General features: G+C 38.4%; 1 protein-coding gene across 2 annotated transcripts; it reads right to left on the bottom strand.

Annotated features, from left to right (window-relative positions):
• Window positions 1-10: 10 nt before the first annotated feature.
• ctps1b (CTP synthase 1b) lies at window positions 11-7,829 on the bottom strand. Of its 2 annotated transcripts, XM_017708279.2 has the most exons (19): window positions 7,813-7,829; window positions 7,407-7,683; window positions 6,432-6,611; window positions 6,165-6,335; window positions 5,701-5,801; window positions 5,496-5,612; window positions 5,237-5,320; window positions 4,174-4,254; window positions 3,810-3,961; window positions 3,565-3,697; window positions 3,300-3,388; window positions 2,802-2,896; window positions 2,539-2,601; window positions 2,411-2,454; window positions 2,156-2,252; window positions 1,940-1,995; window positions 1,726-1,822; window positions 1,497-1,641; window positions 11-962 (listed from the first exon to the last, which is right to left on the bottom strand). In XM_017708279.2, the coding sequence occupies exons 3-19, from the start codon at window positions 6,595-6,597 to the stop codon at window positions 884-886; spliced, it is 1,770 nt and encodes a 589-aa protein (XP_017563768.1). In that variant the 5' UTR covers window positions 6,598-6,611; window positions 7,407-7,683; window positions 7,813-7,829; the 3' UTR covers window positions 11-883. The 2 variants fall into 2 exon arrangements, with proteins under 2 accessions (XP_017563768.1, XP_017563769.1); XM_017708280.2 differs by lacking the exons at window positions 7,407-7,683; window positions 7,813-7,829 and adding an exon at window positions 7,156-7,390.
• Between the last annotated feature and the right edge of the window lie 6,463 nt (window positions 7,830-14,292).

The following is a 14,292-nucleotide window of genomic DNA, read 5'->3' as shown; positions in this document are numbered from 1 at the left end:
AGACAGTAAATAACGTATTTTATAGCTTTATTTCACAACACAAAATCTAACAACAAAGTTGTACCGATAGAAACAAGGTACATAAAGGGCATATCTTCATGATAAATAATTTATCGTTCATTGTTCAATCCACTTTTTTCCAATTCAGCATTTTTAGATGTTTTTTTTATTTACTTTGCATAACTAAGACATCTACATTTTGAAGAATGCAGAGTCTAGATCACAGCCAGCAAGTTTTCACCATGCACCATTTAAGGTTATTGCAGATGTTGATACTGTCAGAAAGCACAGGTTGAAAGATGAAGATATGCTCGTTATTTATAGTTACATCTGGTAAAATTATAACACAACAAATAAATAATTGGTGAAACATTCCACCAGTACTTTTCTCAACACTTCCAATTTATTACGGCAACAGAAACATTTTAAATGTTCAAACTAAACAAACTAAACTCTTTTTAAAGACATAATAAGAAGGTCTATTGGCTGTGCTCATATTTATGGTATTCACCCACAGATTCTCAATTTACTTCTACACACATTTATATTACATACATTTCTTAATTAAATATTTATTTCCATTTCAACACTATAAATAATCATATAAATAGTTAATTTAAGTTCAACAGTTGTAGGGATTGTTTAAAATCTTTTTAAAAGGCAACAGTTCTGGTCCTTCCCCTTCAGCTCCAACACAAAGCCCTCTGCAGCACAGTCTGAAACACTACAATTCAGCTGAAGTAGCTTTCAGGGAAGATCACATCAAATGATGTTCTGTCCTCAACAAGAGCAGCTAAAAAAATAATAATACTTCTTTGCGCTTTTCTGCCCATTTTCTGTTTTTCCTTTTTGTGCATGCCTACACAGAGTGGCCACATCCCTTCTATGAAACTGATGGGAATTTGAGTTCAGAGAGTTCAGAGTCTGGAGAGCTACTGCCACTGCGGTCACTGTATGTGTCCCTGAGAAGGGAAAAAAAAAACAATCTTTTAAAACACAGTTTAAACAGCAACTCACTAAAAAAAAAACGTATTAAAGAGATCTATATCCACAGGTGACAAAACATATTATAAAGGCAGAATTCAAAGGAATTAAAAGAATTAGGGGCATTTATCAGCTTAATAAACACACATATTCTAAACCGCTTCTCTTCAGGGTCGCAGGAGCCTATCCCAGCTGTCATCAGGCAGAAGGCAGGGACAGGTTGCCAGTCCATTGAAGGGCAGACAGACATACACATTCACATCTAGGGGCAATTTACCATGTCCAATTCACCAGACTGCATGTCTTTGGACTGTGGGACGAAACCAACGGAGACACAGGGAGAACATGCAAACGGCACACAGAAAGGACTCTGGCCGCCAAGCCAGGGAATTAAACCCAGGCCGTTCTTGCTGTGAGCTGACGGCACTACCCACCACGCCACCATGCCGCCATCAATAAACACTTAATCAATTAAAATATAACAACCCAGGGGGTTAAACACTCATAATTACCGTGGAGAAAGTCTGCATCCTTTGAGCAGGTAGCTCTGAAGTTTTCCTGCAGCTGCTAGAAGCAGCCCAAAATAGGGGGGTGAAGGCTTTATGGGTCGAGAGGTGAACTCTGGATGGTACTGCACTCCAACAAAATATGCATGATCTGCCAAAACAAAAAGTACATTAAATTAACCTATTCTGGGATCTCTCACAGGTATTGGTAGTAAATTACTGCACCTTTACCAACCTTCAAGTTCAATAACTTCCATTCGCTGGCCCTCTGTGTCCTGGCCAACAAAATGAAGTCCTTTTTTTTCAAAGTGGTGTTTCAGTTCAGGATTCACCTTGAAAAAATACAAATGTATGCAGTTAAGAGCCTTTGTAATATTCCACAAACATACAACTGATATTATATATATATATATATATATATATATATATATATATATATATATATTTACCTCAAAGCGGTGCCTGTGCCTTTCATCAACATGATCAGCATCACCATACAATTTCCCTATAGTACAAAACAAAACAAAAAATTCCATTGCAGTACAATCATTACTTTAATAACCTCATCCCAACACCCATCACGACACCACTACTCTGCATAAAGCAATTAGAAGTAAGTGTAATGCATTATGTTTCTGTTTTGGTCCTCAAAAACAATAACTCACTGAGAATGCTTGAGTTGCTTTTGAAGATGGTTCGTCTTTTCCCTAACCTCATAGTGCCACCCATTTGTCCTGGATTATGTTCTGGCATGTCAATCACCTGCATTAACAGATAAAAGGATTACTACAGCCCATATCTGTAACACTGATACCAAGTGCTCTTGTGGTAGTATTGTCTAAGTTTTAACAGTACTTGTAAGGGTGCAATTCAATATATATTTCATCTATTAATATATATATAAACAGAATGATACTTACTACAGGGTGCTTTGTTTCAGGATCAAACTCAGTAGAGTTGGCATCTGAGCAATGAGACAATATTAACATGAGCAATACAACTGATTTTTCATTCAACATACTAATGAGGAGCTTCTTAGTTGCGTTACCTTGCCAGCCAAACATGTTGCGTGCAAATTCACAAACAGCGAGCTGCATGCCCAGACAAACACCTGCAAACCACAACACTTTAGTTTATCTTGGATTATATGTTGCTAATTATAGGGCAACCAAAGGCAGCCCACAACAATATTTTGACTAAATAGTCAGCATAAATACAGAAGAATCAGAACAACAGAGATGTATCCTGTTGTTGTTCATAAATTCCTATGGCTATACTCTTAATATCCTATGGATCTTAACACTCTTTTACCTAAAAAGGGCTTTTTCTGCTTCCTTGCCCAATTAATAGCCTGAATTTTTCCCTCAGTGCCCCGTACACCAAAGCCTCCAGGTACCAAAACACCGCTGAAAACATAAACAGTCAAAAAAGAAATTCACATATTTAGACAGGTAAACATATTTACAGTTAGACCTAGATGATTCAATTGTAGAACATGACATATTACAGTTAATACACTGGAGATACATTGGAGATACTAACACACTATACGTGTATCACAGTGAAAACAAATGCTGAACTACATTAAATTACATCATTCTAAGTGCACAATTTAAAAATCTGTGTGGTATTATATAAATAATTTCTTCTCCATTCTTACTCTTACTTCAGTACTTTTCCAACTACTCAGTGTACTAACCGAAATTAATACATGAAACTGTTACAGTGTGCTCTAAATACTTTACAGAACCTAATGCTGGTTATGGAAGTCTAGCTGTGCATTGGGAGACCGTGTGCTAAGTCACTCACTCAGCGCTGCAGAGTTTCTGCCAGGCTTCATGGTATTTCACTGGCTCTTCCTGTTGTGTGCTCTGCTCCAGGTCTGCAGAGTCTATGTACTGAAACAAGTACAACAACCAAAAAGGTAATTCAATGAACAAAAAACATGTAAGTATTCTCATTTGCACACAGGGTAGCCAGACTGATCCAAAAACATATTCATGATAAAAGAAAATATATTATTATTATATATTATTTTAACATCATGAAGTCATTAATCAAGAAAACTCCTTACTTTGACCTCTAGCTTGTGGTTGATTGCAAGGGCTGAGTGTTCTAGAGCTTTAATGACTGAGGCATAGGAGTCTGAAAACTTGGTGTACTTTCCTACCAATGCAATCGAAGTGTGCTCCAAAAGCCTGTCAGATCTGTCAAAAACATATCAGTCACAGTACATGGCAAATTGTTCTTCCCACAGTGACAACATACTCTTTTAATACTTTAATTCTCTTTAATATTTTAATACTGATTAATTCTCACCTATCTGACATTTCTTTCCACTTGGTGAGCATTCTACGGGGCCTCATCTCAATGGGTAGGTCCAATCTTCTGCAAAAGTATTCCACCATGCCCTGATCCTCCAAGAGCAATGGAACTCTATAGATTGAGGACACATCATGTATGCAGATCACCTAAAAAGGAGAGAAAGTACAGGATATGAACAAGGTACTTTCCCTCAGTTGTTTGTAGACTATTTAATGTTCTAGGTCCAGCTTCTCATAGGTAGCCTCATTCACCGTTAAGATTACAATAGAAACATACAAACTGATCTCCAATCAGCACAAGTCAGCAACTTCTACCTCACTTTCCTATTATAGCTCAATAATACTCCACGTTTAGATACCTGCTCTGGCTCCACATGACAAAACATGGAGATCTTCTCTTTCACTGCAGTGTCCAGAGGTGTGGAACAACGACAAACAATCTAAATGAAAAGAAGAAAAATCGAATGGCTTTTCAAAGAACATTGGGGAGCCCAGGTCAAAAATACAGTGCAGTTCATTTTTGTTTGGCTCCATACTCTAGGACAGCTGTGTCCAGTCTTATACACAAAAGGATGGTGTGGCTGAAGGTTTTAATTTCAACAAAGAGTATATATGACCAGTTCTTTGAAGGCTAACTGATTGATTAAGCAAGTTGAATCAAGTGTACTCTACATATTTGGAATGAAAACCTGCAGCCCTTTGTTGTGTAAGACTGGACATCCCTGCTTTTAGCATGTTTTATAACGAAGAAAGAAAAAAAAAGACCATGAATTTAAAATACAGGATGTTAGCTTTAATTCAGTGGTTTCCACATTTATATTGTGAGTTCATGCACAGGGATGATAGAAGGTCTTGCATTGATTCTAAAGGGATTTGCACATAGAGCCAATACGAGGATCAAAGAAGTGTTAAAGCCAGTTGCAGTGGTTGCAACAAATCAATCAGAGATCAGCCAAAATATTAGATGTGTCAAAATAAACCATTTCTAATATATGAGAAGCAAGAAGCCACTGGTGAGCTCAGTGATAGCAACCAACTTGTTAGATCATGGAATAAAAAAAAAAAAAATAAAAAAAATCAATAACACTTTCTAGAATTAGTCACAAGATCCAAACTACAAATAAGTCCATGACCAGAATGGCCAAATCTGGCTAGAGAGAAAAAATTGAGAAAAAGGGGGAAAAACTGTATAAATTGTAAAACCCTCATTTTGATCTAGAGTAAAATTGTAAATAATAAATAAAAATAATCCCTGGGGCCTCTACATTAAAAAAAAAAAACAATATGTAAAATATAACAAAACCTATTGGTTTGCAAAATACGTGAATGCATGTTTTGGTTTGGTAGAAGAGTTGGTGGATTTGTACATTGGGGTTCATCACCCCACTGAGATAACAGAGAAAGAAAGGCCATCTGACTGACCAGATCTGGAGACAGGCCCAGCCCACGAAGCTCACGCACACTATTCTGCGTGGGTTTAGTCTTCTGCTCTCCTGTAGTGCTGGGCTGACAACACAGTGGGAAATAATCAGGACAAGATAATCATACCTTATCATCAATCTAAACTCAGGGTGACTCCTTTATCACAACTATAAACATCAGAGCTTCACATGCTATGAGTGTAAACACTGAATAAGCTGACAAATGTGGATAATGGTTATGGGATTATTGTCTGTCTTACCTGAGGAACAAGGCTAACATGGATGTTACAGAAGTTTTCTCGTTTCACCTTGAACTGAAACTGTCTGAAGGCTTCAATGAAGGGCATACTCTCGATGTCTCCAACTGTACCCCCAAGCTGTGATAAGCAAAGGTATATTGAAGATAAAATACAGACACCATTACAATATTAACAAACACATCTAACAAATTCTGCTGAATAGTACCTCAATGACACAGACTTGCGGTTCAACACCATCATCATCCACTGAGACTTTTGCCTGACGCATCACCCATTCCTGAATGGCATCAGTGATGTGTGGCACCACTGTAAAAAACACATCAAGCACTATAGTAAACCAGCGTTTTTACAACAATTGCTGCTCACATCTGTTTTTCTTACACGGGCATAACTGTACTGTGAAATACTGTGTGAAACACTGTTTGAATGACCTTCAGTAGAGAAACACAACCAGGGATAATAAACTCAAACTGAAGTCATTACAAGTTAAGAAAATGTAAACAAATGTGACAGAAAGCAAAAACAGCTGCTCTAAAGTGTTCAGACTGTAAATCTAAGTTCAACATCCAACATCTGGTACTTGAAGAAAATAATAATGAAGTCCAGCTGATGACAAGAGCTTCAATTTCACAGACCTAAAATTACCTCGTATTTACAAAACAGACTCACCTTGCACGGTTTTGCCAAGATAATCTCCTCTCCTCTCCTTAGTTATAACAGACTGATAGATTTTTCCAGTAGTCAGGTTGTTGTCTTTGGTTAGTCGGATGTCCAGAAAGCGTTCATAGTTCCCCAAATCCAAGTCAACTTCACCACCATCATCCAGTACAAATACTTCACCTGTAAGATCATGCTTTCGTCAGTATGGACGACACTAAGGCCACTAACCCCTTCAAAACACCAGCAGTCAGGTAGGGTATTTGTCCAAACACTCACCATGCTCATAAGGAGAGAAGGTGCCAGCATCAATATTAATGTAAGGATCAATCTTGATTGCCGTGACGTGGAGGCCACAAGATTTAAGGATTGTTCCCACACTGCTGGCAATGATGCCTTTACCAATTCCAGATATGACTCCACCTGTGACCAGGATGTACTTCATTTTGGGTCAAAAACCTGGACATTTATTAAAAAAAAAAAAAAGTTTATTCCACCCAGGCACTGTGGATTCCAGGATATCCAATGGGCCACAGTAGCGCTAGACAACATAACCATACTTACCAACTAAACAAAGTAAAAATATACATTTTCAACATTTGTTATTTTAAACGTCAGTTAACAATACGTTACTGAAATACGACGTCGAGTATTATGCAAGTGTAAACAACAACAAATTACTTTCTTCATTTTACCTGAAGAAATATATCAAACAGGATAGTCTTTCAAATGTATTTATTCATTTATATACATTTATTCTTTTTCTTAACGAAGTTATAAGTTTAGTTGTAACCTGAGGAGGTTGCGGTATTGCTGTGCAGTGCGGAGCAGCTTACCATAGGTGGCGGGAAATTAAATGATAGCTAGCTGTCGTTAGCTAGGCAGCTAACGACAGCTAACGAAGCAGTCAAACCAGCAAACCACAAAAATAACCACGAAGACATGAGCTGCGCAGACTGCAGACAACCGGACTGCGGGCTGGCATAGCAGGTTGGGAACTTACTTAGCGGGTGAGGTGACAACTGAGTAACAAAACGTGTCGAATATCCCATTTCAGACACGTCAGTTAGCTGAAAGTGTGTCGTCCATCCTTTGCACGATTTCTCCGTTAACAGACGCACTGGCCGTTAGCTGGACCGAAAACGTGGTTAAACACCGCTACCTTCTTACATAACACTGCAGCACGTTAGAAATCTGATGCATAGAACAAAACAGCAGACACCCCAACCAGCGTCTCTCAGGGTCTGTCCTTACCTATTACACCAGCTGTAATATATCGATCAGTGTGCCGTTACATATAAAAGCTCCCGTTTTCTGATTCAGCAGAGGCTCGTCGCTGTCGATGTTGTTTTGCGAAGTCTGTCAGAAAGCTTGTTCACGACACGTGCTGTGTAACCGCAGAACAGGCGACTGTACACACCAACTGATCTCCATCGACCCGAGTAAGTCTGCTAAGACCTGTGCTCAGTGTTTACAGATCCGCGGTAAAGTGTCTGCCTGTTCCCAGTCAGCGTCCTGCCTTTCACGTCGTCTTTGCCATAGAAGTGGACGTTACACGCCACCCAAAATGGAAAAAAACCATCGAGAGACTGGATTATTCAACAGACAGAAATGACAGAAACAACAAGCTAAAAGCTAAAGTTAGTAAATTAGCTATTACCTCAATCCGGTGACCAATAGGTTTAAGCCATCATGACCCTTTAAACAGTAAAAGGCAGCAGTGGTTGAGTTAGAGCTCGATATTTTGTCTTATACGTTTCAAAATTAATATGCGTGAAATAAGCAAAAACTAATTAAATAAAGTAACCATGTGTGTTTCATAAAAAAAAAAACACAGTGACAGTGATTACAGTGACATTTGCAGCTCCGATAAAATAAACCGGGGTGCTCGCTAGATGGCGCCTTCAGACTTCAGACAGAATTGTGTACGTGTACGTTAGCCTACAGTTTGTTTGTTTGTTTTTTTCCACAAATAGCTTCAGTTGCTTCTGATGTCTTCAGCTTACAAAGTCCTGCAGATGGTAGAATGGTTTCTTACCTGACTGCAAGGGCCAAGCAGACTGTAAGATTTAAGCATGTGTATACAAAGCTATACAAACTTACCCAAAAAAGCTTGTTGCAGGAGTTATGTAACATTTCAGACAGGGACAGAGTTGGTTCTTCAGTAGCAGCTGGCTTTAAGACTATCTGTCTAATTATAGCATCCCCTCAGACTTAGCCTGGTGGCTCCTGAATAAGGTTTGCATAGCACAGGAATTATATAACTGCCAGAAGATAATGATTATAGACACAGGACTGCTTTAAAGTCAACTCTGTAATGTAGGTAATATGCCTGCTGAATGGTGCTGATGCATGCTATTGCAATGTTACACCATAAAATCCCCAGTGTTGAATTATCACATACAGAAGCTCCTACAGTGGTCATTTAAGTCCAGATGGATATAAATGAGCAGTGCAGGAGTAAATATAATGCACTGGGTTTAAAATGATGTGTTCAGTTCCACCTTTCAGAGTTAGGCTACTCTGAATACACTATATAGAAATGAGTAGACTACATGAACTGTCAGTTGAAAGGGCAGCTTAACCCCTTAAAATCTGTTTGTTACATGCTAAGATTTATTAGTCAGTAACTACAGAGACATCGATGCAAACTGGCTGGCTATAACCTATTCTTAGGTTATAGAAGTGTGTAATAAAACTTTGGGCCTGCCGGTGAGTCCTGGCTATTTAAGGGGTTAAAAAAGGCTTTTTGCAAGGTGTGAGTGATCCAAAAACTTCTGTGTCATGGAACAGCCTGATGGGGAAAAAGTACAATTACATACAGACCAGTCACTTTTACTGGCATGATCTAAAGTTAGTGAAATATTCACCGTAGAAGGGCTGTGCGCTCGGAAACCACCCACAACATCCTCTTCCCAGCCAGCCATAGCCACAGCTCACTAGGAAAACAATGTGGTAGTGGGAGGGTGTAGTCCACTGTGTGTCCGTGCGCAACCAGCATCCTCCCTGTGCCTGGATAAGCCTAATTTGATTATGGGGGCGGGTAACAAGAAATAGAGAGAGAGAGTGTGTTGTGTGTGTGTGTGTGTGTGTGTGTGAGAGAGAGAGAGAGAGAGAGAGAGAGAGAGAGAGACCGTGTCCTTACTGGCTTATGCTAACCTCGTAAGCCCAGTATCTACTCTAGTATTAATAGCAATATTAATTGATCAGCTAGTATAATTTTGTCCCCAGTTTCCTCTGTTGTTTTGCTGTAGCTTTAATCATCACAAGAATGTACTCATTTTTTGCTGACATCGAAGTCCATGAAGTCTGTATGGCTGGGGAGGGTCTACAATTAGCAGGGATTGTGTAATTAAATGAAAACATGTGTGTGTTTTGGTGTGTGCTGTGTTCTGCACCCCCACAAAACACTCCATTCATTATAATGAGGAGCAAAGCTGGGCCTTCCATGCAGAAGCAGAAAGTAAGTGTATATTATCTACAGGGGACTCATGCTGGTTTGTGATTGCTGTGACTGTTTATAAGACAGTTTATAAGACAGTTATGAAGTGAGTTTTGAGGAACAAAATCCTGTTACAGGTTATATACTCCTAAAATAAAGGTTCTAATAGTTCCAGGCTCAGGCACATGATTAAAGGAGAAACCTTTACTTAGTATGAAACAAAGGAGCTCAAACCCTCAAACCTATTGTTTTTAGGAGGCCAAGGTACAATGTTTGTAGAAATAATATAGAAATAAAGAAGGTAGGTATGTTTTAAATCAAGTTTTAAAAAAATGATTTTATTACTTTAAATTACACAGGGGTTCACGTTTGGTCTGACGATTGAGAGGGACCAATGTGCGGGGCCTAAAGCCTATAAATAGCAATTAAAATATAAAGCTGTGTAAACAAAGTATGTCTTCAAATACACTTATCATACTGGTATTTTATGCTTTATGTCTCAATATTAAAGCACAAAACAAATTATATAAACAACAGGAATAATAATGTTATACGTATTCAGTATAGAGATTCAGTTTTGTTACCTATTACAGTGGCATTTGATAAAATGACAATTAAGACAAAAGGAAGTGCTATTAATAACTCAACAATAAACAACAATAAAAAAAAATTAATACTGTAAAGACGTGTTGAAAGTGCATCTAGGACAGATTAATAATTATAAATATTATATATATATATATAATTACAGTTTAATTGTTAAGCTGTATTTGACAACTAAATAGTAATTGGTGTCTTTTTTGTGTGTTTTTTGATAACCACTTTACCTCCCCACCCCCCACCCGCCCACCCCCCAAAAAAAAAAAAAATTCCCTACCTGGAATGTGCACCAGTGACATATTTTGTTGCCAAAATGCATAAAAAATATCATTGTAAATAGGAATTAGGAATTGAATAAGATATATATGGCATAAAAATATATTAGTTATCCTCTCGTTGGGTGAGGGGGTAGGGTTCGGGTAAGATTCCGGAGGATCAAATGAAATGTCCTTTTGGGCCAACTTTGGACTTTGGGCCCCTCTCTAGGCAGCCCTGGTCATACATCTCATTTAATCTACAAATGGTTCTGTAAACAATGCTCAACTGAAAAGGAAGATCTGTGGCATTGTTCCAAAGAATGCTTTTTGGCATTATTATTATTATTAAGTGAGGTTTTTAGGTTGTTTGCAGATCAGTATAAATGTGAAATCAGTTTGAAACCCAGTGGGTATTCCAGCAGTCATCGTGCCCCTTGTGGTCTGGCCCTAATGAGAACCTTTGAGACCTTGTTTGTTCTTTGTTTTATGAAGATCACACATGAAGCCCAGAATTGAGGGGAATATAGATCTACCATGAGATATGAGCCAGAGAATCTATAAAATACATACCATGCTTAAGTCAGATGTCTAACCAGTGCACAGCAGGCTCTTTGTCACTTATGGCGTTATTTCATATTACTATGTTGCACTCTTTGAACAAACAGTACAGTCCCTTTTAGGGCATCGGACACCAAGACACAGTTAACGTGAGGATATCCTGACTGTTTCGCCAACTCATTTCCATCTCTACCAACAGCAAACTGAGAGTTCAACTGCAGTCTCAACTTTGTCTTATAATTTAATGGGGGAGCAGTGTGTTTGATAAAGTCTGCATGAATCAGAGAAGAATTTTCCTCCCATACTGTGCCTGGGAAAGTCTCTGAGCTGGCTGAGCATTTTTCTTGGAGATGGGGGTTGAATGGGAGGTGAAAGATGATATTGTTGATAAATATAATATGCTTCCTGACCTGCTGAAGCACAGTGACATAATCAAAAATCTTTTACATTTTAGGGGTGGGCAGAAGTCATTATGGTAGAACAGGGTTGGTCTGGCACAGTTTTCAGTTTCTGCTGTACATCCCAGCCATACCATGTATAAGGATAACTCAGTTAGAAGCAAATGAAAACTGAACATCTTAGCTACATCAGACACTTTTAATGTCAGAACATATTTCTTGGAATTAGTATTCATGACTATGTTCATGTTGTGCACTTGTGCTAACCACAACAGGGGGTTGTTTCGTACATGTTGTGAGTAAAGTTGGCTATTAATGATACAATTTAACCTCTTAAAAAGGCCAGGGCCCAAAGCTTTATTACACCTCTATAGCCTAAGAATAGCTCATCCAGTTTGTGTTAGAGTCCCTGTAGTCACTGAATAATGAGTCTTAGTACACAATAAGCCTGGGGTTTTTAAGGGGTTAAAAGAGTGAAGCTTTTAATTTTTAATTTTAAAGCAAATTAGAAATGAACATTCAATGGAAACCAAGAATGTTTTTGAATCAATGAAAGGTTAGAAATAGCTAATATCATTGGTTTATACTGAACAGTAATATACAAAGTCCACAACATCATGACTTGAGAGCACAGAAACTGTGGTGCCACCACTGAACTTAATGCCATGCACTCCTCTGCACCCTTTATTCAGTTAAATTTAATGGGTTTGGTGTTGTTGGTAGGATGTACATGTTTTGGTTGTGGTAAATTGTGTCCTTTTAAGCTGTTAGTGTGTTGGAAGTGTCTTTAGCCTCGTGTTATGTCATGTTATGTGACCTATCCCTCATTTCCCTCATTTCCCTCATGGTATGTTTCTCCTCTCTGCCTGCTGGTTCAATAAAGAGCTTTCCTGAAGAGAAAATGTCAGAGTCTGGGTCTTCTTCTGCGCAGATGCAGTACCCTTCGTAAAATATTACTCCAGCAAAATTAGTCTTCTATTTAGTATTTAAAAATTGATATTTAATGCATAAACAGTTTGGATCCAAAGTTATAATTGTTTTCATCTTTAGGCAGCCTCACTAATCAAATGGCCTCCAGGAGAGGTCACAGAGCTTGGTCCTGAAGCTCAACCTTCCTGTGGAGTCTAGTTCCAGCCCCAGTCTGCCACACCCGCTCCAGGTAAACAGCTTCTTCAGATGTTGATTGGCTGGATCAGATTTATTAGTGTTAGGTAAGGCCCCCGAATGTTAGATGCAGGTTAAAGATAACTATGCAGGAATGTTGCTCACCAGGAGGAGGGGTGGTGACCGCTGGCCTGTGGTTTAGAGTTGACAACAACTTCTTATAAATGTAATGTAAATCGCTGCCGTTGGAACAAAACCTCATATCTCTAAGATGGTAACTTTACAGGAGAAGGAAAAAATATACATTACTTTCAATGGAACCAGACTTTTTTGACCATTTATTTTGGTCCATCCTTCATGACATTTACACACAGTATAAAGGACATGCATTTACAAATTATACCAAAAACTGAAAATTGACAAAAATGTAGATACAAGGTTTTGTTCCGACAACAGCGAGATGTAATATAAACATTGATATAGTATAGTATTACCTATGCTGTCTAGTACATGTTAATATTCAATAATAAATATGTGACAGAAACCCTACACCTCAGTAGGCTGACAGATGAGCCAACCAACTACATCCACATCACACAACTATGTATTTCATTTTAGCTAGTAAGCATTACTCATCCTTGGCCTTCAAATCATACATCAAAGCTGATTGCCATTTCTACTATTGTATGATTTTCAAAGTCTCTCTTTAGAACATTTCTATAATGTATTTACTCAGGGAGACTTTTTTATTTTAACACAGAGAACTAAAAGAAGTTATTCTCACCCTGACAGTTAGTAATATTCAGAGATTTTGACAAAATTGATGAATATTGGTCAAGAGGGCACTTTTATGAGCGCTCCCTCTACTGACCCAGAAGTGGACAGTGTGCCAGCCATGTTCTTCCCATAGTATACTACAGTATGTTTGATGAATTGTGCTAAATATGATGAGGGACACAAACTAAAAAAGTATAAAGAGATCAGTTTTGATTTCAGGTTGATGTTAATGAGGGTGCTTTTTCTTTCATTTTTCAAAAAGCAAATTTTAGGTGTTTGTTATATGTCTTCTTTATGAAAACCTGGTGTAAAATCCAAATATATATCTGTAATTTGATATTCTGTGCATTCTGTGCAGAATGATGCTACTGATTATTCATATCATGGCAGTCATATTAAACTTTATTTACTTCCTTTTACCTCAATATTTGGAAAAGCAACTTTACATCCTTTGCATTGTTTTCGTTTGCATTTCATGATGAATAGAGTAATAGATGTGATTCTAGACTGCTTAGAATACAATTAAAGGCATTAGTTAATATTTAAACAGAAGAAACAACAATTCTACCCAGATTCACTGAAATAATTCTACACAAATTCAACTCTCTTATTCTCTCTCTCTCTATCTATCTCTCTCTCTCTCTCTCTCTCTCTCTCTCTCTCTCTCTCTCTCTCTCTCTCTCCCTCCCCCTCTTTCTCTTTCACCCTCTCTCCTTCTCCCCCTCCCCTCTCTCTCTGTCTCCTCCCCCATCTCTCTCTCACACTCACACATTGTAAACAGTGTGAGTCGTGGAGCACTGCTGACTCACCACCTGTCGTCCAGGTGCAATTCCAAGTGACCGTGTCATCTCAGGTAGGAGTCAACACAGCCAGGGAAAATAACCCACAAGTCTGTGTGTCACGTGCAGTCCAGCACGGCGCTCCTGCTCACAATGCTCTTATTGCCCTGTTACCATGTAAAACATTAAATACATGCAGAACTGTTGCTCTGGGCTCTCTCCTGT

This window comes from Pygocentrus nattereri, chromosome 3 (genome assembly GCF_015220715.1).
Source record: "Pygocentrus nattereri isolate fPygNat1 chromosome 3, fPygNat1.pri, whole genome shotgun sequence".
NCBI classification, from domain to species: Eukaryota; Metazoa; Chordata; class Actinopteri; order Characiformes; family Serrasalmidae; genus Pygocentrus; species Pygocentrus nattereri.
Note: the sequence above shows the minus strand (reverse complement) of the source record. Positions and strands in the feature narration are given on the sequence as shown.

What these genes read in the sequence shown, in the direction of transcription:
- ctps1b (XM_017708279.2), bottom strand. Translation starts at nt 6,597, where the DNA reads ATGAAGTACATCCTGGTCACAGGTGGAGTCATATCTGGAATTGGTAAA. An exon ending in ACCACAAGCTAGAGGTCAAA is followed by an intron (nt 3,389 to 3,564) that starts GTAAGGAGTTTT and finishes TACTTGTTTCAG; the next exon opens with TACATAGACTCTGCAGACCT. An exon ending in AAGCAACTCAAGCATTCTCA is followed by an intron (nt 1,996 to 2,155) that starts GTGAGTTATTGT and finishes TTTGTACTATAG; the next exon opens with GGAAATTGTATGGTGATGCT.